This window comes from Bos javanicus, chromosome 17, assembly GCF_032452875.1.
Source record: "Bos javanicus breed banteng chromosome 17, ARS-OSU_banteng_1.0, whole genome shotgun sequence".
Lineage (NCBI taxonomy): Eukaryota > Metazoa > Chordata > Mammalia > Artiodactyla > Bovidae > Bos > Bos javanicus.
In genome coordinates this window covers 56,024,330-56,051,939 of record NC_083884.1, presented here as the reverse complement: position 1 = coordinate 56,051,939, position 27,610 = coordinate 56,024,330, and the positions used below count along the sequence as shown (strand labels likewise).

At 42.7% G+C, this 27,610-nt stretch overlaps 1 protein-coding gene across 7 annotated transcripts in view; it reads right to left on the bottom strand.

Annotated features, from left to right (window-relative positions):
* Window positions 1–23,180: 23,180 nt before the first annotated feature.
* The window catches only part of LOC133228833 (acyl-CoA dehydrogenase family member 10), a 51,833-nt gene continuing 47,403 nt past the window's right edge, over window positions 23,181–27,610 (bottom strand). For all 7 annotated transcript variants that reach the window (XM_061384808.1, XM_061384803.1, XM_061384805.1 and 4 more), the window contains 3 exons: window positions 27,405–27,548; window positions 26,312–26,389; window positions 23,181–25,717 (listed from right to left, as the gene is read on the bottom strand). In XM_061384808.1, the coding sequence (XP_061240792.1) occupies window positions 25,577–25,717; window positions 26,312–26,389; window positions 27,405–27,548 (363 nt within the window). In that variant the 3' untranslated portion in view covers window positions 23,181–25,576. The remainder of the gene's footprint in view (window positions 25,718–26,311; window positions 26,390–27,404; window positions 27,549–27,610) is intronic.

The window sequence follows — 27,610 nt, the reverse complement described above, 5'->3', positions numbered from 1 at the left end:
TCGTGTCCAACTCTTAGCGACCCCATGGACTGCAGCGCACCAGGCTACTCCGTCCATGAGATTTTCCAGGCAAAGAGTACTAGTTTTCAACTATTATGAATTGTGCTGCTATGAACATGAACTTGATTCATGTACAAGTCTTTGTGTGGACAAGTGTAACTTTTTAAGAAACTGCCAAACTGCTTTTCAAAGGACCATGCATCATTTTGCATTTCCACGAGCAATGTCTGAGAGTTCCAGTTTCAACAAAAAAAGGATCCTTTTTAATATTAAAAAAATATGGTGTATTCTCACATAATAGATGTCATTTTAGTATCTGCAGGATGATAAAAAAAAGAACAAAAATGACAGGGAATTAGTAATATTCCTAGAAGGATTTATATTCTGTAATCACAGCAGCATTTAATGACTTGATGCAGTTAGTCTATAGGCTGTACTTTGTGTGCACCCTTACAGCAATTCAGTGGCCCACAAGGATCATGGTTGGAAGCTACTGGTCCAGATGATGTGTTTATGAATGAATATAAGCCATCTTTTAATCATCTTCTATAAAATAGAGACCTACTTAATAGTTGTTTAGAAACCAAAGCATTTGGCCCATCCTAGGTGCTCAATTAGTGACAGCTGTTACTACTAGGAATTAGTGTGACTTTAAATAGCAGGAGACCTGGGTTAGATCCCTGGGTTAGGAAGATCCCCTGGAGAAGGCAAAGGCTACCCACACCAGTATTCTGGCCTAGAGAATTCCATGGACTGTATAGTCCATGGGGTTGCAAAGAGTCTGACACGACTGAACGACTTTCACTTTCACTTTTGGAGCCATACAGGTGAGAATTCTAACTTTTCTGAAGCAGGTTAAACTAATAGCAGTCTCTTCTTTATTCAAACTGACTTGGAATAGAGACTAATTGGATTTTTGGAAACACCTCTTTTCCGTACTTCTTGCTGACTTCAAAATGTTGTTTGTATCTATCCATTTTGTTTGATTTCATCTTTTTTGAATTGGAAACTCCTCTTCCCCACCCTCAAATTTATCAAAGCCCCTTAGCAAATGTTGTTACTGTATTCTACAGCTGTAATTCTCATCTCTGATATGCACAGGAATCACTTGGGTAGTTCTTGACTGAATACTGATTCCTGGGTCCCAACCCCAGAGATTCTCATTTAACTGCTCTGTGATCTGCACATCAGCATCTTTTTTTAAAAGGCAGGTGATTAAAACTAATACAATTATGTAAAGTTTAAAAATAAAATAAAATTAAAAAAAAAAAGGCAGGTGATTATAATGTATGGCCAAGGATGAGAATTATTATTCTAATATGAAACAGGATGGGTGATAGTGTTCTTGCCTACTTGAGTATCAACAGTCAGTGTTACAAGTATCTTAATTCCTTCATCGTAAAGACATTAAGCAAAATAGAGTCTCTGGGATACCCTGTTAGAATGACACAAAGCTGCTGGAGGAATCTTTCAGGTAAGGCTTTCTTCCACCTAAGTGGTACAGTCAGTGGTACAGTTGTGTGTAATGAAAACAAAAACTTTAAGCCATGCTGAAGTCAGGGCATGTTTCATTCATCATCACTTCTTCTAGGAGGCACTGTGGCATAGTGTAATGGATTCAGGTTTTGGCACTAGATGAATTTGGGTTTATTTTCGATCTGTAGATTACTATGTTGATTGAGATTCAGAGTTTGCAACTGCACATTTTTCTCATGTGGAAAAAAATAAGGATTATGAAAAACACAACAGGAATCATACTATACACCGTACAGGGTTGTTAGCATTGTAGACTATATATAAAATCCTTAGCAAACTTTCAGACTTAGTAAATAGCAGTTGTATTATATATACCATCCCTCCTCATTCTAAAGACTGTCTTTGACTTGTTTGTATCTCCAGTGCCAATCACAGTGCCCTAATGCTCAGAAGGTTATAAAATTTGATGATGATATAGAAAATCTGATTTCTTTTTTTTTAATCAATTACTCATAGGTAAATAATAGAGTTGTGGCATTATAAAATTAAAGCTCAGCAAGTAAGTGTTGCCACACATTATTTAATGGCAGTATCCCTTCATTTTTGTTTAATGAGAATCATGGTCAAAGTCATATAGAGTCATACAATCCATGGAAAAAATAGTAGCACCTCAGTATTTAGCAAGTGATGCTTTAGTGGCTATAGTAAGTATGATATAAACAAGAGATATGGTTGCAAGGGAAGGAACAATTATAAAAATAGACAAGAACTTAATGTCAGAAAAATCAAGAGTTAAAAAGGTTAGGACAGATACACAAGCTAGAATCAGAACATATTAGACAAGTGCAGTTCATCATGTATTTTTTTCCTAGCTCTGACTTTAGAAGGCCTAGAAGCAATGAAATACTAGCAATAATAAGTACCCCTAATGCACAGAATTTTACTTCCTAAATATCGTTCTTGACTAAAAGGGACCAGGGCTCCTTGGAGAAATTACTAATTCCAAGTTTGTAGTAGGAATGTAGGCTGAGTTTGAGACATCATTTTGTGCTAGAAGCAAGAAAGTTTTCAAAACCTAGTGGAATAATTATGTGTGTACATCAGTTTAGCAGCAAGATCTTTCTTGACCCACCCTTTCATTTAATGAAAATGAAAACAAAAGTAAACAAATAGGACCTAATTAAACTTAAAAGCTTTTGCATACCAAAGAAAACCATAAGCAAGACGAAAAGACATAAGGAAACCATAAGCAAGACGACCTTTAGAATGGGAGAAAGTATTTTCAAATGAAGCAGCTGACAAAGGATTCATCTCCAAAATACACAAATAGCTCATATAGCTCAATGTCAAAAAAAACCCCAACCCAATCAAAAAAACTAGGCAGAGACATAAATAGACACTTCTCCAAAGAAGACATACAGATGGCCAACAAACACATGAAAAGATGCTCAACATCACTAATTATGAGAGAACTTCAAATCAAAACTACAGTGAGGTATCTATCACCTTATGCCCATTGAAATGGCCATTATTAAAAATCTACAAACAGTAAATGCTGAGAGGGTATGGACAAAAGGGAACCCTCTTGCACTTTTTGTGGGAATGTAAATTGATACAACTACTATGGAGAGAAGTATGAAGATTCCTTTAAAAACTAAAAATAGAACTACCATATGAGCCATATATGAGCATATACCCAGAGAAAACCATAATTTCAAAAGACACATACAACCCAATGTTTATTGCAGCACTACTCACAATAGCCAAAACATGGAAGCAACCTAAATGTCCCATCAACAGATGAATGGATGAAGAAGATGTGGTACATATATACAATGGAGTATTACTCAGCTATAAAAAAGAAGAAAATTGGGTCATTTGTAGAGACGTGAATAGACCTAGAGACTGTCATACAGCGTGAAATAAGTCAGAAAGAGAAAAACAAATACTGTATATTAACACATATATGTGGAATCTAGAATTGTACAGATGATCTTATTTGCAAAGCCCAAATAAAGACACACAGGCTGGACACCAAGAGGGGAAGGAGAAGGGGTAGGGGTGGGATGAATTGGGAAATTGGGATTGACATATACACACTATTGATACAATGTAAAAATACTATAGGATTATTTCAAGCTGGAATCAAGATTGCTGGGAGAAATATCAATAACCTCAGATGTGCAGATGATACCACCCTTGTGGTAGAAAGTGAAGAGGAACTGAAGAGCCTCTTGATGAATGTGAAAGAGGAGAGTGAAAAACTGGCTTAAAACTCAGCATTCAAAAAACTAAGATCATGGCATCTGGTCCCATCACTTCATGGCAAATAGATGTATAAACAATGGAAACAGTGACAGACTTTATTTTCTTGGGCTCTAAAATCACTGCAGATGGTGACTGCAACCACGAAATTAGAAGATGCTTGCTCCTTGGAAGAAAAGCTATGACAAGCCTAGACAATGTATTAAAAAGCAGAGACATTACTTTACAGACAAAGGTCCATCTAGTTAAAGCTATGGTTTTTCCAGTAGTCATGTATGGATGTGAGAGCTGGACCATAAAGAAGGCTAAGTGCTGAAGAATTGATGCTTTTGAACTGTGGTGTTGGAGAAGACTCTTGAGAGTCCCTTGGACAGCAAGGAGATCAAACCAGTCAATCCTAAAGGAAATCAACCCTGAATATTCACTGGAAGGACTGATGCAGCAGCTCCAATACTTTGGCCACCTGATGCTAAAAGCTGACTCACTGGAAAAAACCCTGATGCTGGGAAAGATTGAAGGCAGGAGGAGAAGGGGATGACAGAGGACAAGATGGTTGAATGTCATCACTAACTAAATGGACATGAGTATGAGCAAGCTCTGGAAGATAGTGAAGAACAGGGAAGCCTGGTGTGCTGCAGTCCTTGGGGTCGCAAAGAGTTGGACATGACTGAGCTACTGAACAACAACAACAACAATAATAAAATAGATAACTAATGAGAACCTACTGTATAGTTCAGCACTGAACCTACTCAGTGCTCTGTGATGAACTAAATGGGAAGGAAATCTAAAGAAGAGGAGATATATGCATACATATAGTTGATTCACTTTGCTTTACAGTAGAAACTAATACAACATTGTAAAGCAACTATACTTCAGTAAAAAATTTTTAAATAAAATTTCTCTTTCTGGTAATTCATTATTACTGTACAGAAATTCAACAGATTCCTGTTTATTGATTTCTTATCCTTCAACTTTACAGAACTGATTTATTCTAATCATTTTTTGGTGGAGGCTTTAGGGTTTTCTATATATAATAATATCATGTCATCTGCAAATAGTGACAGCACAGCCCCTCCTTCCAGAGGAACCACTATCCAGACTTTTTATGATAATCATTCCTTTCCTTTGCTTTCTAGTGAGTTTTACTTGCTAATTGTACATCTGTAAATAATACCATTTTGTTTACTTGTTTTTGAATTTTGCATCAATGGAATTATACAGTGTGAATTATTTTGTGTCTGGCTTCTTTTCACTTAGCATTTTGTCTTTGTAGTTCATCCATGTTGATACTTATAGCTTAGGTAATTCATTTGCTTTGATGTATTATATTCCATTGTGTGAATATATAACATACCTGAGTCATGTACTGGTACCTTGACTGCTGTGGGGGTAGAAAGTATTACAGGGTAGGGGCCCTTCCATGTGGGCTGGAGACCTTGGGGACGCCCAACTCCAGTCTAGGAGGTTGACCTGCCTCAACCTGCCTAGGAATCTGGTCCTCAAAAGGTTGTCATGCCTCAACCTGCTCAGGGATCCGCCAGTCCAGGGGTCCCAGAAGGTTGACATGCCTCGACTTGCCCAGGGACCCAATTCTCGGGAGGCTGACCTGCCTTGACCTGCCTGGGAATTCGATCTCCAGGAGGCTGTCACTCCTCAGCTTGCCTGGGGATCCGCATCCTGACCCAGGGACACCTGGCTCTCAGGTTGCAACAGAATTGGGTAGGATAAGTTTCAAAAAGACTCACCACCCATGGAAATTGAAGGAGACCTATTAGTTTTTTTTTCTTTTTTCTTTTCCTCCCTGTCATCACTGTCTTTCATATGGTAAATAACCAATCCACTTCCTGACAGACGTCCTTGAGATGCATCCTAGATAACTGGAAGCTGTTTGATCCTCTAACTCTAGGAGAAGTTGCTTAAAATTCTTTTGTGCCACTGTGTGGCCACGGTATCCTCTGGAGAAAAAGGAACACTAGCCTGAGGATGGGAGTTTAAATTACAATACCATCCTGCAGCTAGACTTATTCTGTAAAAGACAAGGGAAATGGACAGACTTATGTCCAAATTTTCTTCTGACTAAGAGATATGAAGGAACTCTGGCCTAAGTATGGGATTGTTGTATGCCCTAAAAGTGAGCCTACTAGACAAATGGTATTAGGCACAGACAACCAAGAGAAGGTACCTGCCTGTGAAGGCTCACCTCCCATGGCTCCCGAGTTGCCTGGTGCTCCTTCCTTGTATCCAAACCATACCACCATATCTAGGAGCACCCCCTTTACAAAAGTGAACTCGAGTAAGTCCCTTAGTCGAAACTGGGGGAGTATTTGAACTAACCTGGGTCCATAAGCCCTTCTCCCTCTTAGGACTAAGACAGATCAAACAAGACCTGGGAAGCTATACAGATGACCCAGGCAAATATATAGATACATTCCAACACATTACCTTGGCCTTTGACTTGATGTGGAAGGACATTATGGTCATATTTAGTCAAACTTTATCTGACCCTGAGAATGCTAGGGTCTTAAAGGAAGCCCAAAGGTATGCTATGGGGCTTCACATGTCAAACGATAAATACCCAGTAGGGGAAACTGCAGTCCCCTCCTCAGATCCTAATTGGAATTATAATGACCCTGAGCACATCTGGGAAAGGGAACATTTTCTGATCTGTGTGAAGGCAGGACTGAAAGGAGCCCAGCAAAAAGTAATCAGCTATGCCCGGGTCTCAGCAATAACTCAGGAGCCCAGTGAGAACCCCATTGCCTTTCTGGAAAGGCTAAAAGAGTCCCTCCAGTGATTACTAGAAAGATCCTGCAGAGGAACAGGCCTCCAAACGACTATAAGGCAGGTGGTCTCCTCTTGTCCCACTTGCCAATTAAACAACCCCCAAGGAGCTTGAAGACCTCAGCCTGTCCAACGACGTGGGACCTACCCAGGAGAGGACTGGCAGATGGACTTCACCCAGATGCCAGTTTCTCAAGGGTAAAAATACCTATTAGTTATGAGAGGTACATTCACAGGATGGATTGGAAGATTTTCCACCCAGACTGAGAAGGCTGAGAAGGTGGTAAAAAAACTGCTCCATGAAATCATTCTGAGATTTGGTCTGCCCAGGTCATTACCAAGTGACAATGGGACATCATTTACTTCTAAGGTCACCCAAGGAGTCTCTAAAGCATTGGGCGTTACTTATTATCTCCATTGTGCCTGGAGGCCTCAGTCTTCAGGAAAAGTAGAAACAACCAATTCTTAAAATCAGTGATAAAAAGATAACCCAGGAGACCTCCATGGGGATGGAAGGAGGCTTTACCAATAGCTCTCCTCTGCACCCACATTGCCCCTAAGGAACATGTTGGTCTTAGTCCTTATGAGATGCTATATGGGAGATCTTTTGTTTGTGTCAATGACCTCTTCCTAGATCCAGAGGCTCAGACCCTCCGGTCTTATACCATGGCCATTGGGCAATTCCAACAGGATATATGCTTGTGGGGTGTCAACCAGGACCCAAAAGATTCTAAAGAGTCACCACTATATGCTCCAGGGACTCAAGTCCTAATTGAAGTCTGGAAAGATGGGTCCCCAAAGGCTCAACTCCAGCCCACATGGAAGGGCCTCTACCCTGTAATACTTTCTACTCCCACAGCAGTCAAGGTACCAGGACATGACTCCTGGATTCACTACTCATGAGTCAAGCTGTGGAAGAAAACAGAAGAGGACACTCAATACACCTGTGAGCCCCTGGGGGATGTCAGATACCTATTCAGAACTACAAATGAGTGCCATTCTAATGAACACCCCCAAAATTAAGTTTCTGGGGATAAGATTTCTCAGGACAGCTCTAAAGAGCCAACATAGCTTGGCAGAGGTTGTACTCCAAAACAGACAGGAGATAGATCTCCTGATCCCTTGACAAGGAGGGACTTGAGCCATCTTGAGTGAGAGGTATTATTTCTGGGTAAATACCTCCAGCTAAGTTAAAGTCTCACAGTCCTCAAGAAAAACATTCAGACCCTACAGGATCTCAAAGAACAAGCTGGAGAGTTCTCAGGGTGGCTACAATCTCCCTTTGGGGGATCCTCCTGGTGATGGGAAATTTGGAGTTGGCTAATGCCCCATGTCCAAGGCCAGAGAAGCCCCAGAAAGATGGTAGGCGCTGGAACAGTGGCTGCGTAGTTCTGGAGACTGTGAGGAGATACACCACGTCCAAGGGCAAAGGAGAAGCCCCAGCTAGACAAGGGCAGACAGACTGAAAACCACAATCACAGAAAACTAACCAATCTGATCACATGAATCACAGCTTTGGTCCTAACTCAATGAAACTATGAGCCATGCCATGTAGGGCCATTCAAGACAGACAGGTCATGGTGTAGAGTTCTGACAAAATGTGGTCCACTGGAGAAGAGAATGGCAAACCACTTCAGTATTCTTGCCTTGAGAACCCCATGAACCATATGAAAAGGCAAAAAGATAGGGCATTGAAAGATGAACTCCCAAGGTCAGCAGGTGCCCAATTGCTACTGGAGATCAGTGGAGAAATAACTCCAGAAAGAATGAGGAGATGGAGCTAAAGCAAAAACAACACCCGGTTGTGGGTGTGAATGGTATTGGAAGTAAAGTCTGATGATGTGAAGAACAATATTGCATAGGAACCTGGAATGTTAGGTCCATGAATCAAGGTAAATTGGAAGTGGTCAAACAGGAGATGACAAGAGTGAACATCAACATTTTAGGAATCAGCGAACTAAAATGGACTGGAATGGGTGAATTTAACTCAGATAACCATTATATCAACCACTGTGGGCAAGAATCCCTTAGAAGAAATGGCATAGCCATCATAGTCAACAAAAGAGTCTGAAATACAGTACTTGGATGCAGTCTCAAAAACGACAGAATGATCTCTGTTCGTTTTCAAGGCAAACCATTCAATATCACCATAATCCAAGTCTATGCCCCAACCAATAACACTGAAAAAGCTGAAGTTGAACAGTTCTATGAAGACTTACAAAACATTCTAGAACTAACACCCCAAAAAGATGTCCTTTTCATTATAGGGGACTGGAATGCAAAAGTAGGAAGTCAAGAAACACCTGGAGTAACAGGCAAATTTGGCCTTGGAATATGGAATGAAGCAGGGCAAAGATTAATAGATTTTTGCCAAGAAAATGCACTGATCATAGCAAACACCCTCTTCCAACAACACAAGAGAAGACTCTACACATGGACATCACCAGATGGTCAATATCGAAATCAGATTGATTATATTCTTTGCAGCCAAAGATGGAGAAGCTCTATACAATCAGCAAAAAAAAGACCGGGAGCTGACTGTGGCTCGGATCATGAACTCTTTATTGCCAAATTCGGACTTAAATTGAAGAAAGTAGGGAAAACCACTAGACCATTCAGGTATGACCTAAATCAAATCCTTTACGATTATACAGTAGAAGTGAGAAATAGATTTAAGGGATTAGATTTGATAGACAGAGTGCCTGAAGAACTATGGATGGAAGTTTGTGACATTGTACAGGAAACAGGGATCAAGACCATCCCAAGAAAAAGAAATGCACAAAGGCCAAGAGGTTGTCTGAGGAGGCCTTACAAAGAGCTATGAAAAGAAGAGAAGCGAAAGGCAAAGGGGAAAGGGAAAGATATACCCATTTGAATGCAGGGTTCCAAAGAATAGCAAGGAGAGATAAGAAAGCCTTCCTGAGCAATCAATGCAAAGAAATAGAGGAAAACAATAGTATTGGAAAAACTAGAGATCTCTTCAAGAAAATTAGAGATACCAAGGGAACATTTCATGCAAAGATGGGCACAATAAAGGACTGAAATGGCATGAACCTAACAGAAGCAGAAGATATTAAGAAGAGGTGGCAAGAATACACAAAACTATACAAAAAAGATCTTCATGACCCAGATAATCACGATGGTGTGATCACTCACCTAGAGTCAGACATCCTGGAATTTGAAGTCAAGTGGGCCTTAGGAAGCATCACTACGAACAAAGCTAGTGGAGATGATGGATTTTCAGTTGTGCTATTTCAAATGCTAAAAGATGATGTTGTGAAAGTCCTGCACTCAATATGCCAGCAAATTTGGAAAACTCAGCAGTGGCCACAGGACTGGAAAAGGTCAGTTTTCATTCCAGTCCCAATGAAAGGCAATGCCAAAGAATGCTCAAACTACCACACAATTGCACTCATCTCACACACTGGTAAAGTAATTCTCAAAATTCTCCAAGCCAGGCTTCAACAGTACATGAACCATGAACTTCCAGATGTTCAAGCTGGATTTAGAAAAGGCAGAGGAACCAGAGATCTAATTGCCAACATCCATTGGATCATCGAAAAAGTAAGAGAGTTCCAGCAAAACATCTACTTCTGCTTTATTGACCACACCAAAGCCTTTGATTGTGTGGATCACAACAAACTGTGGAAAATTCTTCAAGAGATGGGAATACCAGACCACCTGACCTGCCTCTTGAGAAATCTGTATGCAGGTCAGGAAGCAACAGTTAGAACTGGACAGGAAACAGCAGACTGGTTCCAAATCGGGAAAGGAGTATGTCAAGGCTGTATATTGTCACCCTGCTTATTTAACTTATATGCAGAGTACATCATGAGAAATGCTGGGCTACATGAAGCACAAGCTGGAATCAAGATTGCCGGGAGAAATATCAATAACCTCAGATATGCAGATGACACCACCCTTATAGCAGAAAGTGAAGAAGAACTAAAGAGACTCTTGATGAAAGTGAAAGAGGAGAGTGAAAAAAGCTTAAAACTCAACATTCAGAAAACTAAGATCATGGCATCTGGTCCCATCAATTCATGGCAAATAAATGGGGAGACAATGCAAACAGTGACAGACTTTATTTTTTGGTCTCTAAAATCACTTCAGATGGTAACTGCAGCCATGAAATTAAAAAACGCTTGCTCCTTGGAAGAAAAGTTATGACCAACCTAGACAGCATATTAAAAAACAGAGACATTACTTTGCCAACAAGGTCCATCTAGTCAAAGCTATGGTTTTTCCAGTAGTCATGTATGGATGTGAGAGTTGGACCATAAAGAAAGGTGAGCACTGAAGAATTGATGCTTTTGAACTGTGGTGTTGGAGAAGACTCTTGAGAGTCCCTTGGACTGCAAGGAGATCCAACCAGTCCATCCTAAAGGAGATGAGTCCTGAATATTCATTGGAAGGACTGATGCTGAAGCTGAAACTCCAATACTTTGGCCACCTGATGCGAAGAGCTGACTCATTTGAAAAAACCCTGATTCTGGGAAAGATTGAAGGTGGGAGGAGAAGGGGATGACAGGATGAGATGGTTGGATGGTATCACCAACTCAATGGACATGAGCTTGAGTTGGTGATGAACAGGGAGGCCTGGCATGCTGTAGTCCATGGGGTCGCAAAGAGTTAGACACAACTGAGCAACTGAACTGAATGCCCCTACTAGTCCCCGTCATCACATATTGATGCTGCTTATGATTGTTCCATATATTATCAATTGTCTACCCCATTTTGTCTCTGTCCAGGTCAACAAGCTACAACATGCAGTGACAGTTCAACAAGGATATATAAACCTATAGTGCACCAGAGAAAATATCACTCACCCTTAGATGGACACTGCTATAAGGACTCTGAGGCCTGAGACTAGCAAGAGGGGGAGGCCCAGTGCCCCTCACTGTCCCAGTTCAGCAGGAAGTAGCCAGAAAGACCTCAACGCCCCTATTCCCAAAGAATTGGGCCTCCCATCTCTTGAGGGGGGAATGTTAGGTAGTTAGAATAGGAAAAAGGATTCCAGAATGGCAGTGGCTAAAAGAAAAGGAAGGCAAAAGCCCACAAAACTAGAACAAAGGAAAGTCCAAGGACCGGAGTGGGGGCCTCAGGTAAAACAAACAGCATTCCTGGCTAGCCCAGTTTACACAGGGCAGGTCCAGGGGGAGGAGAAAAAATGTATAAAAAGAGAAGCCACAATTGGGCTGGGGGCCTCTCTTCTCTTCGCGTCTTTTGGGTCGGCATGCCCTCATGCCTCATGCCTCGAGAATGTATTTTCCTTTACTTTCTAAATAAAACTGAGCTGTAACATAAAGCTGTAACACTAGTCTGTCCAAGGGCTGTAACGCTGGTCTGTCTGTCCCTTCAAATTTTTGCTGTGACGAGACAGACTGAGGAAATTACAAACTCCCCCAACATACCTATTTGTCTGGAAATGGTTGTTTCTAGGTTTTAGTTAACAAATCATGGTGTTATGAACAATCCATTCTGGTAGACATTAACACACATTTCTGTAGGATATACACATAGGGAATTGCCAGGTACATAAAACTGCTGGCTTCTCTGATTATTCCTGAAGATAGATTCCTAGCAGTTAAATTAATGGATCAGAAGTTCTACACTTGGAAGAGGATTCAGGACCTCTGTGAATTTACTCCATAATCAGCAAGATAGCCTTTATCCTAGTTTAATTCTTATTTTTTTTAATTTAAATTTACTTTTAATTGGGAAGATAATTGCTTTACAATGTTGTGTTGGTTTCTGCCATACAATGACATGAAGCAGCTATTAAGTATAATATATATTCTCTTGAGCTCCCCCACCCCCACAAGTTTAATTCTTCTACAGTGTAAACTAGCTACACTTTGTTCAGTGTGGGAACAAACTATAGAATCAGTAAGCAATTTCCTTGTTGTTTTCCTAAAGTTTATATGGAACTGTATTTCTTTCATGCAGTCTAATGCCTTCCAATTCATATGGGTTTGTGTAGTGATTATGGCTGATTGACTGGAAAGCTTAGAACTGTTGAACCTCATTGTATAGAAACATCAATTAACCATGATCAAATTAATAAAGACATTGATTCAGTGTGCTTTATTTCAGGATTCACTTTCCAGAGCTTAAATTCAGTCAACTGAATGTTTTAATATATGTGCTTCTATGTTGTTTTCACTTTAGCAAATGTGAAATGTGTTTGTTCATTCACCTGTTTTGTGTCCTTCCTTGAATGCAGGGCTGAATCCTAATCAACGCCTAAAATCTTGCCTTGGCTGTGGTGGATGTTCAGTAACTGTGTGTTGGAATAGTGTTGGATTAACACATTATTTGGGGTTCCCCAGTAGCTCAGCAGGAGAAAATCTGCCTGCAGTGCAGGAAACGCAGGAGATTTGAGTTTGTTCCCTGGGTTGGGATGATCCCATAGAGGAGGAAATGGCAACCCACTCCAGTATTCTTGCCTGGAGAATCCTATGGACAGGGGAGCCTGATGTATTATAGTCCAGTTCAGTTCAGTTCAGTCGCTCAGTCGTGTCTGACTCTTTTCAACCCCATGGACTGTAGCATGCCAGGCTTCCCTGTCCATCACCAACTCCCAGAGCTTACTCAAACTCATGTTTATCGAGTCAATGATGCCATCCAACCATCTCATTCTCTGTCATCCCCTTCTCCTCCGGCTGTCAATCTTTCCCAGCATCAGGATCTTCCAATGAGTCAGTTCTTCACATCAGGTGGCAAAAATATTGGAGTTTCAGCTTCAACATCAGTCCTTCCAATGAATATTCAGGGTTGATTTCCTTTAGGATGGACTGGTTGGATCTCCTTGCAGTCCAAGGGACTCTCAAGAGTCTTTTCCAACACCACAGTTCAAAAGCATCAATTCTTCGGTGTTCAGCTTTCTTTATAGTCCAACTCTCACATCCATATATAACTATTGGAAAAACCATAGCTTTGACTAGATGGACGTTTGTTGGCAAAGTAATGTCTCTGCTTTTTAATATGCTAAGTTGGTCATAACTTTTCTTCCAAGGAGCAAGCGTCTTTTAATTTCATGGCTGCAGTCACCATCTGCAGTGATTTTGGAGCCCCCCAAAATAAAGTCTGTCACTGTTTGCATTGTTTCCCCATCTATTTGCCATGAAGTGATGGGACTGAAGCCATGATCTTAGTTTTTTGAACATTATGTTTTAAGCCAGCTTTTTCACTCTTCTCTTTCACTTTTATCAAGAGGCTCTTTAGTTCCTCTTCGCTTTCTGCCATGAGGGTGGTGTCATCTGCATATCTGAGGTTATTGATATTTCTTCCAGCAATCTTGATTCCAGCTTGTGCTTCATCTAGCCTGGCATTTCACATGATGTACTCTGCATATAAGTTAAATAAGCAGGGTGACAATATTCAGCCTTGACGTACTCCTTTCCTGACTTCGAACCAGTCTGTTTTTCCATGTTCAGTTCTAACTGTGGCTTCTTGACCTGCCTACAGATTTCTCAAGAGGCAGGTCAGGTGGTCTGGTATTCCCATCTCTTGAAGAATTTTCCACAGTTTGTTGTGATCCACACAATCAAAGGCTTTGGTGTAGTCAATAAAGCAGATGTTTTCTGGAACTCTCATGCTTTTTTGATGATCCAATGGATGTTGGCAATTTGATCTCTGGTTCCTTTCTGGCCATTACATTCCCATGCCATTACAGTCTATGGGGTCATAGAGTTGGACATGACTGAGTACACATATACACACCACATTATTTGAAATTGTTGCCTTTTTGTATTTTTGCTCTTCCTTAGTATGTTAAGTGTATTAATGATTATGATCATTTTGACTTTACAAAGCACCTTCTTTTCCCCTTAGGAGCTGTGAGGTGACAGGTTATTTTGATTCTTTTTGATTTGGAATAATTATTTTGACATTTAAATGAGCCTCTGTCTGAATGTGCCCAAATTTTCATTTCTATCTTTTTAAACTTTCCTGCTCCTCAGAATTTTCAGGCTTATAAGACTGCAGGTAATTAATAATCTCCATCACTGCATCCCAGATAGACATGGGAGTTTCCAGAAAGGAAGCAGAAACAAGTTTAAATAGAATAACGCTTAGCAGTGAGATAACATGTTATACCTGAAAGCCTTCGCAGACATTACCTAATCGATTTTCCAACACATTGGAGAAGTAGGAAATGGGTTTTTATTATATTTTAATGCTGAGAAAGTGAGATATGCCTTTAATCTCTTAACTCTTCCTGAGAAGTGGATATTCACAACTTTCTTTGTTTAAAATCATAAAGACATTTTTTTGCAGCCAGGTTTACATGATAGATTTCTGTCTTTTTAAGCTTAATCTTTTAAGAGACTCATCCCTTGACCTTCCATTTTTCTGAGAAGGAGGCAGCTGTGTCAACTTCAAAGCTTATTGATTTCATTTTCACAAAGCCAACACACTAGGCAGTTTCCAGAAGCAGTAAGCTCCTTTTGCTCCTTCACCATCCTTGGAGAAACAAGAGAATAGAGCAGATGCCAACTCAGAACACAAAGTAACATCTAATTCCCCCTGAAGGATGGTCTGGTGGTGGGTAGAGTTAGTTTGTCCCATGTGTTTGAAGGCCAGATTGCTTACGTGAGTTACTTATGTTCATCTAGTTAGGAAAGGAGTCTAGTCATAGGTGATCCCTTTCCCAATATTTTTTGGTTCTTAACCTTTTTTCCTTCAAGACATATGTTTACTTTGCCCAGAGGTCTAGCTCTAATACCTTTTCTCTTCTAGTCAAGAAAATATAGTGAGTAAATATTTTTAATTTTGTTACTACTTAAATTTTTTGAAGAAATGAAATATTTACTTCATTACTTTATTAGTAATAACAAATGATTTGCAACATATCTCACAACTAATTATGACCAAATGGTATGTTCATAGTTACAACTTTACATAAGATTTTTTAAATTAACTTTTTCAAAATAGTAAGTAGACATTGTTATCTTTTTCAGTATATTTTATTTCTTCAACAGAAACAAACAAACCCAACAGTCTTCCTCTCACTTGCTTACATAAGGTATAGTTCTTTTTATTTTTTTCACTGTTGATTTTCTTTAAGTCATTTTTGTCTATTGTGAGCCAAGCCCTTTCTGAATCCTAGAGAAGTGGCAAGAGGTGAGCCACCCTTACCTTGAATAGCCTACAATCAAGCACAAGTGATTGTTTTGAGGAAATAACTTGTACTGGGAAAATCACTTAACCTCTCCAAAGTTCAGTTTCCTCATCTAAATAGTGGATTAATAATACCTGCTTAAAAGGTATCATTATGAGGACTTAAGGAAATAATTCACATGATAGCACTTAATACTGGCACAAGGTACACACTCAGAGACTATTCAGTTTACTTCTGGAGAACCATGCAAGACACTATCATTAGATTATTAAATTATAATATGAAGGCTATTTTAAAAACATGAATTGAGAGACATAAGCAAGAACTGAGAGCTAGAATTTATTAGGAAAGGATCTGTGGAGGATATGAGGTTTGAGGAGGCTCAGAGCTTAAATGATGAAGCTGTAGGTATTATCAGGGTAAGGAATGGATTGGCTCTGATTTGGAGAAAGAGTTTGGACTCCCCTACTTAAGTTTCATCAGCTTTTTATGCCAACATTGTATCTGCATTGATTCCCAAGTGACTTCACAGAAAATAATTCTGTATTCTGTGGTAAAACCCTGAGCTAATCCTTGTTAGTGTTACTGCTATTTTCATGGCAACCATCAGATGACATATAATCTTAGTGAGGCAAGATGTGAGAAGTATTTTCATCAACAAATGCCCAAATTTACTGGTGGAATGTCCCATGGGAGATAACCTTATCACTTAGCTGCTGTCCCCCAAATCTAAACCCTGCTCTTCTACATTTCTGTGTTTGAACATTTAGGAGATATTTTTAAGAAAAAAAAATCTTGCCATGGATTTTCTCCCATAATGGAATATCATTACGCTTGAATTCTGTTTGAATAGTTTTTGAAAATTGGACATAAGTGATAAGATAAATCTGAGAGGTGGGAAAGGCTTTATATTTCATTTATAAATATTTCTGTGACTATTGATAAAGTTTTGTAACTACTGGTAATAGGTATGAAGGTAAAATTGACCTGATCATCTTTTGTTGATTTTACTGAAAGATTTAAAACTAAAATTCTTAATATTTAAATATAAAAATTTCTTGCTGAAAACTGAACTCACTCTGTAATATGGGGGGTTTTATAGAATTTATTTTGTTTTCTGTGACATTTAAGGAATATGTTATAGAGGATTTGTAAATGGACTTGATGTGGGTAGAAGGGGGAAAAGGAGAAGTCTGGGATAATTCCTTTGTGCAGGGCTAAAACTCCTAAGAATGGAGTTGCCATTTCCTAAAGGGAAGAGGCCGGAGAAACATGTTTGGGTGGAGGTCCTAGAACCAAGAGTTCCGCTTTTGTACGTGTTGAGTTTGAGATGCACATCAGCTATCCACCTGGACTTTTTGAGTAGGCAGTTGGAGGAGCCAGAAGTCAGAGCTGGGGATAAATTACAAAAGCAGTCTGAAAGCATTCAGGAAGAAGTGCTCACCGGAGACCTGGTTGTTGCTGGTAAACCTACCCAAGGTAGTTATGAGGAGGAGTCTTTTCCCTTGGGTGTGGTTGTAGAGTGGCATTTTCATTGGCTTTTGGATTAGACCTGTTTTTGAATACTAGGTCTATCATTTACTAATTAAGTGACCTCAACCATGTGAGTTAATCTCATTTAGCTTCACTTTCTTCACCTATAAAACAGGTTAACAGGACATATCCCATACCATTGTTAAGATAAAATGAAATAACATATGTTTCTTAGAGCAGTGGTTGGATGTGGTAAGTGCTTTAAAAGTATTCATTATCTTCTTTTTCTTCAGATTTAGTTTGTTGCATTCAATCCAAACTAACAAAGCATGAGCTTCTCTTCCAAAATAAAATAAACCTGAATTTAAAGTCTACTCTCACATATACTTTTGGGAGTGCCTACTTAATGATAAGTTCCAAAAAGGATTTGATTCAAATCTATTTCCTATCAATCAATAATGACGTTATAAAATAAAGGATTTTTGTGCAGATCCTCTGCAACTTGGCCTCATTAGGGTTGTCATTCTCTCCATCAATCTCTGTGCCAAATTTTCTTGGCTCTTTAAGACCAACCTGCCTTCTTTTACATTTAATCTTTTGGGCTTTCTCTGCCAATGACTTCAACATCAGATCTTCAATCCAGTTGATCTTTGAGATTATTAGAGCTATGATAGTGATGGAGACAACAAATCAGCAGAACAGTTAGCACATACAGTACTTAACTGTGCACTAGATGCTCTTCTCAGTACTTTATATAGATTAGTTTATTTCACCTGCACAACAGGCTTTTGAGGTAGCTACCACTCTATCTTCATTTACAAGTGAGGAAACTAAGGCACAAAGAGTTGAGTAGTTTTGCCTCAGGTTACACAATGCAGTAACTGGGAGAGAAGAAAGACTGTGCTCTTTTCAGAGGTTGAGTTTGGAAGACAGTTTTCCCACAAGAACAGTCTTTTTCATCTCTGTATCCTCAATTAAAAGTATAGAAAGCAAATTAAAAAAAAAAAAAAAAAGGAGGGGGGAGACCAAGTTAATCAAAAGCTCTGATTGTGAATACAGTATACTGGCAACATCTGGGGCCTGTTTTATTTTATGAGTCCTCACAGGACATTTAAAAATAAAAATTTAAAAATCTATTCTGACTTCTTCTGAAATATTTTTTATTCAACTAGCAGTAGGGATCTGACATTGAATAATGACGCTCCTCCAGAAACAAAAGCAGATTAACATTTGTCCTTTTTTTTCAATTAAAAGCCTGTGCTGCCAGATTTGCTGGTCTTTGATGCTGAAGGATTACTGTTTGTGACGTGATTAAAAGATGATAATAAAACTAGTATTGTGCTCTAATTTTAAAGTTAGTTCAAATAAAATTAGACATGACCCCTAAGGGCAGTTTTTCACAGATCCATATAAACAGGCATTCCCTTCCATGAATAATAAACATTGTTAGTAGCATCAGACTTTCCTCATTCCAGGGGATGAGTTTTTAGCATATCTGAAAGTCATCCACTCTGTGGCTTTTTGTCTAAAAGAAGAAAAATCGTATTAAAACGGAAAGAAACTGAAAATGGGAGCCAGGCACCAACCAGCTGTGTGATCTTAGACAGGACCTTACTGTCACTCATTCAAATCATATTATAGCCTATACAAGGTCATGCTGGGTTCCCACTGGTGTGCACAGTTGTGTGTATCAGTTTAGCACACACGTTGGGTCATAGGTTCTTTTATTCTGGTTTGTTCGTCTGTGGTGCTTACCATACCCCACTAGCAGTTTTCTCACCATGGCCCCCTAGTTTTAGGGGCCCTTCTTCCCCAGGCCCATCCAACTATCTCTGCTTAAGGAAATCTTTCCTACCAAGATTCAACCCAAACCCCATCTTCTAGGGAAGTCTTCAGTAATCACACCTAGCTTCTCTTAGCTGCTTTCACCAATTTTCAGTTCAAGGTCAACCGTATACTGCAGCTCAAGATTAACTGCATGTGCTGAAACCCTAATATAGCTGTGACTCCATGTGGCTCAGTCTGTCCAAGACATTAAGTACAATTTAACTTTCAACCTAGATTTCTCCCTGACAATATGTGTTGACTCCTTCTTCCACTTTACTTTCAATATGTTTTCTTGCTCTTCTGTAAGTCTTTGGTCTAATTTTTTTTTTTTAATCTTTTTCTCTAGGTACAACTTTCTCTGTTATTCTCCATTGCCCCTTGTCTGTGTGGACTCACTGCCAGGAATGACACTGACAAAAGCAAAGTATCCTTAGAGGGAAGAGGAATGAAGCAGGGAGAGGATCTAAGCAAGCAAAATGTAACATCTTCTGAGGATGCTACAGAAGGAAGAGACGTGAACACTTTGACATAAATAAACATTATCCTCCCACCATGCCGAGATCATTGGGAGAAGCTCCGAATTGGGTAAGAAACAGTCATTCACTTCCTCTAAGAAGTTACACAAAGTCTTAGCTTTGAAATATTCCAAAGCATTTTATTGTTAGGGCCCAACAGTGTTTTCAGGTTCCACCCGTTCTCTAAAATCAGTGGTAACTGAGATGTCCTTCAGGGTCATTGAATGGTGAGATTTTAGATGTTTGGTTGTTTAGTCCCAATGCTGGGATACTGACACTATCAAATGGAGGGAGTTTTCTGTTTTGCAAACTGTGTATGGGGGAAGGGGAGTAATTCGAGCAATAGTTAAACAAGAAGACATTCTCTCTCAGGAGCAAAAGGAAAAAAAGTGGTCCAGCCTGTGCATAGGCTGCCCTCTTTATTTTAGTGTGCACACATGCACACACACTCTGATGACAGGCCATCAGCACTCCATGCCCTACCTTCAGCCCTAATGCAGATGTTCCCACAGGGGCTGCCCCCTAGTAAGGAGGTACCCCCAAGATTCCCCAGCTTTGGAAACAGACTCACATATTTTATTCATGGCAGTACATGCTCTCGTTGGCTGCCTGGGACTGCTTTTTCTTCTTCCTCCTCCCCCAGGTGAGGCAGCCAGCACCTCTCAGGAAGCCTCTCAGAGATGGTAAAAATCCATGCCTCTGAGTGGAAAGAGCTCTGCAGTCTTGTGATTTAAGTTTGAATTCACTGACTAGCTGTGTGATCTTCAGTTCAGTTCAATTCAGTCGCTCAGTTGTGTCCGACTCTTTGCGACCCCATGAATCGCAGTAAGCCAGGCCTCCCTGTCCATCACCAACTCCTGAAGTTCACTCAGACTCAGGCAAGTCATTAAACCTCTTTGAACCTCAGTCTCCTCACCTCTAAAATGGGCATAAAAAATTATTTGCCAGTTCTTAACATGTGCAGTTCTTGGCACCTGCTACTGCTGCTAAGTCGCTTCAGTCGTGTCCGACTCTGTGCGACCCCATAGACGGCAGCCCACCAGGCTCCCCGTCCCTGGGATTCTCCAGGCAGGAACACTGGAGTGGGTTGCCATTTCCTTCTCCAATGCATGAAAGTGAAAGTGAAGTCGCTCAGTCGTGCCCGACTCTTCTCGACCACATGGACTGCAGCCTACCAGGCTCCTCCATCCATGGGATTTTCCAGGCAAGAGTACTGGAGTGGGGTGCCATTGCCTTCTACCTGGTAGGTACTAAAAGTGCTGTGCTAAGTCATGTCAGTTGTGTCCGACTTTATGACTCTATGGACTGTAGCCCACCAGACTCCTCTGCCCATGGGATTTCCCAGGCAAGAATACTGGAATGGGTTGCCATGCCCTCCTCCAGGGTATTTTCCCAACCCAGGGATTGAACTCCCGTCTCTTGCGTCTCCTGCATTGGGAGGCAGGTTTTTTTTACCACAAGCATTAGCCCATACCTAGTAGCTATTACTGTATCCATGTGATGAAGTGAGGGGAGTCTAGCCATTCTCCTCACTCTGCTTCTCCAGATGGGGTCCCCAAACAAACAGCAGTAACTGTTAGCACATTAGGAAGACAGGTCTGCTGAGTCACACTTGGCACTAAACCAGATCCCCAGGTTTACTCCTCTGCACATTAGCCTGTGGGAGAGCTACAGCCATGGCTAGTCCAGCTGTACTTAGTCTTGTGGGACCCCCACAGGCCTGTATCTCAAGTTGAGCATAGCCTCCTCTTTAGCCCCCTCCAGAATCCAGCCACATGACACACTGGTATGTACTACAGGCTTCATATTTAATCTTCATGAGTCAGCTCATTTTACCTTCAAACAGTCCTAGGAAGGAATGCTGTTCTCTCCCATTTTCCAAATGGGAAAACCAACTCTATAAGATGAAAATATCTTCTCTATCATCACCCAGCTCATCTGTCACAGAGGCAGGGTTGAAACCCAGGGTCATTTGAATCCAGAAGCTTAACTGACAAAGAGCCTCTCCCTGACTAGCCTCTTGCTAGGCTTCTCTAAGCACTCTTGCTGACTGGGCCTCATGCTCAGCCTACAAAAACTACAGACTCTCAGTATGAATGATGTGGTTCCCCCCTCCCCCTCAACCACATCCGAAGACCTGAACAGACACTAATAGTTTCTAGCAGCTCAAGGCCACATCCCTAGGATGGCTGGAGCCTGGCGAATGTGCCTGCCTGAGGAAACTCAAGGCTGCCAGAAGTTATTGCCAGTTTATTCCATCCAGTGCTTCAAGATAGGACCCTGCCTTCCTGTCTCTGTGGGAGGCTAGGAGCCTAGATTCTTTAAGTGCCAGTTAGCAAACCCAGATAAATTTCATGTGGACTGGTGCCCTCCATCTTCCCACTTTCTGTTGATTTAGCAGGAATTTCCCTGTGTAATCCCCACCATTGCCCCTCCCTGCTTTCATTCTCTCCCTAAGATGCCCCCTGTACAAATGGAAGCTGAGGTCAGTTCATGCTGGGCCCTCATTCTTACTGCAGTAGAGTATAACTAATATTTGTCCTTAACACTTTAGTGTCTATGTTTTTCTGTGACAGCTCTTTACCACTAGGTTATCTATCTAATACTGATAAAAATTCCCTGAAATCATTTCTCTATTCAGCCATCTTGATTAAAAGAACTCTGTTCCCAGAGTATTTGTCCAATAGATGGTCACAGGTTTGGACCACTGGTTGCTGGAGCCTGGTACTCTCCCGTTTTTCTGCTGTGATGCTTACATGCGTTGGCAAGTTCAATGGTGGGGAGAGGGCTGTAGCCTCGTGGCACCATGGAGGGCAGTATAAATACTGATCCAGAGATCCCAGAGATGCTCAACCACAACTTCAGCTCTGGGCTTGCCCCCCAGTTTCCCTGGGACTACAGAGAGGCCAGCAGCAGCATAGCCCTGGCCTCCCCAAGGCATCCCTGGGGAACTCAGAAGCTCTGGGTTGTTACAGGAGCCCCCTCTTAGATGAACACTGGGGACTCTGGAATGGGGATGCTGCCAGAGAATGCAGGAGCCTATTCTTTCAACATCACTTCCAGTGACATTCTCCTAAAGGGGCCCCAACCAGAGGAGTTCTCTGGAATCCAGTCTCTTTCTTACAGCCTTTCTAGGATTATTCTGGAATTATCTGATAGTATATGAAATCAAGGCTGGGAGGAACACAGGCAGCTGTGGATGCCAGGACCACACGTAACTGCAGGGAGCATGAGGTGGGGGAGAATGGGAAGAGAGGGCTAGACGCCCCATCACAGCTGGCATTCTAGATGGAACTCTGAGCCCTGCAACTGTCATGGGGCCACTGGGGAGGGCTCAGTCCAATGGGAATCTAGCCTCTGATGCCAAGAGATGAGCAGAGGAATTGTGTGTCCAATTGCTTTGAGACAGAAAGTCGATGTGAAAAAAAATCAGTATGTTATGATGACATTTTGTTCCCATACCCAAGACAGGCTAATAAGAAGGCAGACCCAGCCACATAGAGATGGTGGCAAGAGATTAAGTGTGCCACAAATAAAGCTGGTCAGGTACCCTCATCACCCGCCAAGCTTGTTCATGCCCAAGCATGCATGTACAACCACACACGGACTCCTACTCCAGAGAAGCACAATGCTGTCACAGCACCACATTAGTTAGCACATTTGGCCAACCAGAAATGCCAGCTGTTTGCTGAAGGTAGGGGAAAAAAGAGAGATGAAGACCAGGTTAAATTTCCTTTATTCTTCAGATTTTTTGTTCATAACTCGTTAAGACCCCTGCCCCTCATCCTCCACCTTTCCTTTTTTTTTTTAATTTTAACTTTTTTTTTTTTTTTGCAGCCCTTTGCAGCATTAGGGAACTTTGAACCAGCTCTAATCTTCCTTTATTCCTTCTTTATCCTGGTGAACTTTGGAGAGCAGAAGCAGCTTTTAAAAACTCAAAGTGTCACGCTAAGACCTAAACTTACTGTTTTGTCACATTTAGAATCAACACCAAACTCCCCACTAAAGGCCCTGAGGTCTCACATGGCCCAGCACCTTCTACCTTCTGGTATCCCACACCCAGACACACTGGACTGCCATGCAGGGCCTCTGCATCTGCTGTTCCTTCTTCTGAAGCACCCTTGCCCATTCTTATCATGCAGGTCTTGCTCAAATGCCTCTTCTGGAATGAGTTTTCCCTTCTTCAGCCCTCAGCTCCCACCCCCTAGCAGTGCCTATTAGAGCACCCACATCACCCACCACCATCTCAGATACTCGCCACCGTCCCCTACCTGAAAGAACACCCACCTGGGGCGGTTACAACCACACGCCTTCAGGGCACCAGGGGTCAGGGGGCCAAGGGACCCCTGGTGTCAGCAACTGTGCCAGTTTGTTTTCCTGCACATTCCCCAAGGCCTAGACTAGTGCCCAACCAAGAGGAAGGGTACAGTTGACAGTGGTGAGTGGAATTATTTCACAGGATGGGAGATCCTGGATAAGGGGCTGCTGGAGGCCGCATCTCTGTGAGTCACATCCTTTAAGCACGCTCACTGTCCCACCCAGGGCTTCCCCTTTCCCCACAGAACCTGAGGGAGACGTGCGGTCGCCCCACAGCTTCTATTTTCATCCCTGCAGCTGCACTAGTTAACAAGCAAGGTTAACTTCAGAGGCCATGAGAGAAACCTGAGAGTCACGTGATACACATGCCAGAGCACTTCCTTTTTCAAACCCCTCCTTACTAAGACTCAAAGCAAGAATTCAGGCTGCTAGAACCCTGCCAGTTTTCAAAAGGTTTGACAGTGCGGCTGGTGTGATAGCAATTCATTGTGGGGGAGGAGTTGAATTTAACTGTCTTTGTGAACAACAAGCAGTAGAGGAGGGCCTGCCTCCCCAGACCACTGAGGCAAGGACATCTGAGGAGCATTTTCACAAGCCCCCATGACTCCCCAATACCCTGAAGGCATGCGGTTGTAGCATCAGGTGGGTGTTCTCTCTGGTAAAGCAGTTCCTTGAGGGGGCCAGGTCTGCAAGGCAGCAGACAGTGAAGGGTGATCCCTGCCAATGTGGTCTGACCTGAAACGGGCAACTGTTGGCCACATTATCCCAGATCATGAGATTAGCAGACCAGGCCCTAAGAGCCAGTGGCTTATCTCCACCCACTGCCTGGGCTCATGGGCACCCATTCCTTGAACTCAGACCTCAAGTGAGCAAGTATGTCCACCTATCTCTGTGGGAAAAGTACTGCTCTCTGGATTGTAATGGCATATTTCCCACCACCTCCTCTCCCCACAAATATTCTGACTACAGAGCCGATGGAGGATGGCCCTCACACACCAGAATGCCATGGTCTTTTGCTGACCTTTAGATGAGTAGCATTGAGGTGGCTGGTTTGGGACCTACTATGGGTCACTGTGTCTTTGCCCTCCATGCGTACAGGGAGGCTGATGCACTGGGCAGGATCTTGTGTAAACTCAAATATGCGGAGGCAACTGAATTACTGAAACAGGGGTTGAAGTGATAGCCTTCATTCTCCATTCTTTTTATATGATATAGAGCATTCATGATGTCTCTTTAGTATACATTCTTATTCTTTCATGTCTCCAAAGTTTCTTTCTAAATTAACATTTCAGTGTTCTGTGTTTTGGATATTCAAAGAAAATCAGATGGCGGTGGCTTCATGATTTGGGTTTCATTCCTTTTTCCCAGGAGTTCTCCTACCCCAGGCTTGTAGGCTGCAGCCATCAGCTGAGAGAAGGGGTGGGGAGGGCCAGAGCAGCAGGCCCTGGGAGCAACCACAGGCCCAGCAGGTCTCCTAATACTCATGCAGATGCCCACAGCCTTTGCACACCACAGCCAGAGAGAAGGGGCCCGGCTGCCCATCCAGCTCCTGGCCTGAAGACCAGCTCTTCAGGCTCTGTGCCAAAACCCACTCAGCTCTTGGTTACTCCTCTTCCTCCTTGCCTGAAACAGGCAACTCCAGGCTTCTTACAGAAGTGTGTTCTGTGGGGACCCACCAAGGCCAACTTCACAAGGGTCCCAGGACAGAGCTGCCGGGAGGGGTGCACGGAGCACACACACCAGGCCTTTCACATTTGGGCACAACAAGGCTGGTGGGGACGATCTGGCTCCTGCGGGTCTAACTGTGGTGCTTCAGCTCCATCTTGGCCACTGCTGCTTGGTGCACCTCATCAGGGCCATCAGCAAAGCGCAGGGCTCGGGCCCCAGCGAAGAACTGAGCCAGTGGGTAGTTGCTGCTCAGCCCTGCTGCTCCGAAGGCCTGGAAGACACAGAGCAGGAGGGGAGGAAGCCCTGGGTGAGCCCTCATCCCGGAGAGCCCCACGAACAAGTGCCTGCTCCTAAGATGTGAGGACAGCTCAGAACAGCCACATTGCAAAGCTGTCCCCTGACACCTGTGTGACAACAGTGTTCTGTAAGACTCCAGGTGGGGCCTCACTAGCCGTCCCAGGGACACCAGGCTCCCCAGGTCTGCTTTGCTAGTTGACTTCTGCTGTTGGGAAGTCCTTCTCTAGGGCCTATGGATTGAGATTTGGGAAGGAGGCATCTCTGTGTGGTTAGGAGGCTGGGCCTGTGTAAGAAGGACCTAGGTTCCCCAAAATCTGAGCTCAGCTCCTTGCAAGCTGAGTGACCTTGGACAAATCACTTTGCTGTGCTTCTGTTTCCATGTATTCAAAATGGAAGCAGGAATAGGACCCCTCATAGGGTTGTATCTGGGGAGGAAAAGGACAGTCATTATGGGGGGTGTGCAACCAAGGGCGGCTGTTAGTTTACAGGAGGTTGGGCAGCTGAAGGAGAGGAATTTTGAATCTTGTGAATAATTCAGAAGAACCAGTGATCCATCATCTGTGCTCACCTGAATAGCACGATCAATCACTCGGGAAGCCATGGATGGGGCCACCATTTTAATCATGGCAATATCCAGAGCTGCAGCCTACAAGGAAGAGGAGTTGTGGTGAGGAGGGCAGACCCCAGGGCGGAATGCGTGGAAGACTGATCAGTTTCACAGGGAGGAGTAGAAACAGCAGCTCAGAATAGAGATCTGAGGTCCTGCTGGACCACAAGCCTTGCCTGGTGCATGGACCCTGCCCAGCACCAATGGGTGGAGAGGCAGTGGGGGTGACATGGAAAGTGACTTAGGATGCTGTGTGGTGTGGGAAGCTGCCTTGTCAAGGAAAGACAAGGGGTATCTTCCCAGGTGACAGGCAGCATCACTGCACACACAATGCAGAGTGGGGACTGGCCTGAGCCTCATTTGGGGTCACAACCAGCTCTGTTTCCAAAGGAAAGGTGGCATGAGGCCAGCCAGGACTCTGGGGAGTTGAAGTACAAGCATCTTCCCTGAGTTTGGGATTTCAATCAAAGCCTCTGAGAGCCCTCATACCTGGCACTAGATGACCAAGAAACTAGGAACTTGAGCCTGGGTCACCCCTGCTACCGAGGCCTCTGAGCTAAGGGTTAGAGACCCAGGAGAGAGATGGAGAAGACATCTCTCCCGAGAGATGGATGGAGAGATGGATTGACATGGCATCATGCCTGGTGTTAGGAGGCACGCAGAAAGAGCCATTTAAGGAATAATGTCATGTTGAAAATAAAGCTTCTCCTCTGGTTAACTCCCTGGCTTATTCTCAGTTTGCCTGATGCCTGGAAGACCAGGCAGGTCTGTGGCTCAGGCCAGGGCCATATGGCCCTGTCAGGCCTGCTGACAGATGGTCACTGGGTCAGTAAAACAGAAAGGTCAGTCCTCTTTATTGTATCGTTTCCGTTTTTGAAAAGCTGCCCAGGTAGTTCCAACAAGAATTGAGGCAAAGTTATTTATGTCAAGGAGCCAAGCGCTTTCTCTGTGGTTTGCTGAGTGGGGAGGGAAGAGTCAACATCTAGATTTCTGGGCTGGCATCCCTCACCGTGTCCTCTGGACCTGTCCTCTGTGAGGTCCCTCAGCCTCCTACCTTATTTCCCACCACATCCATGACATGGGCAGCTTTCAGCACCAGCAGCCGGGCCTGCTCGATCTCCACGCGGGACAGGGCAATGTCTGCCAGGACCGTGCCCTGCTCTACAAGGGGCTTCCCAAAGGCCACACGGGACTTCACCTGTGGACACAGGAGATAGGACAGGAGGCATGGACTGCCCTGCAGAGGAGAGGGTGGAAGAA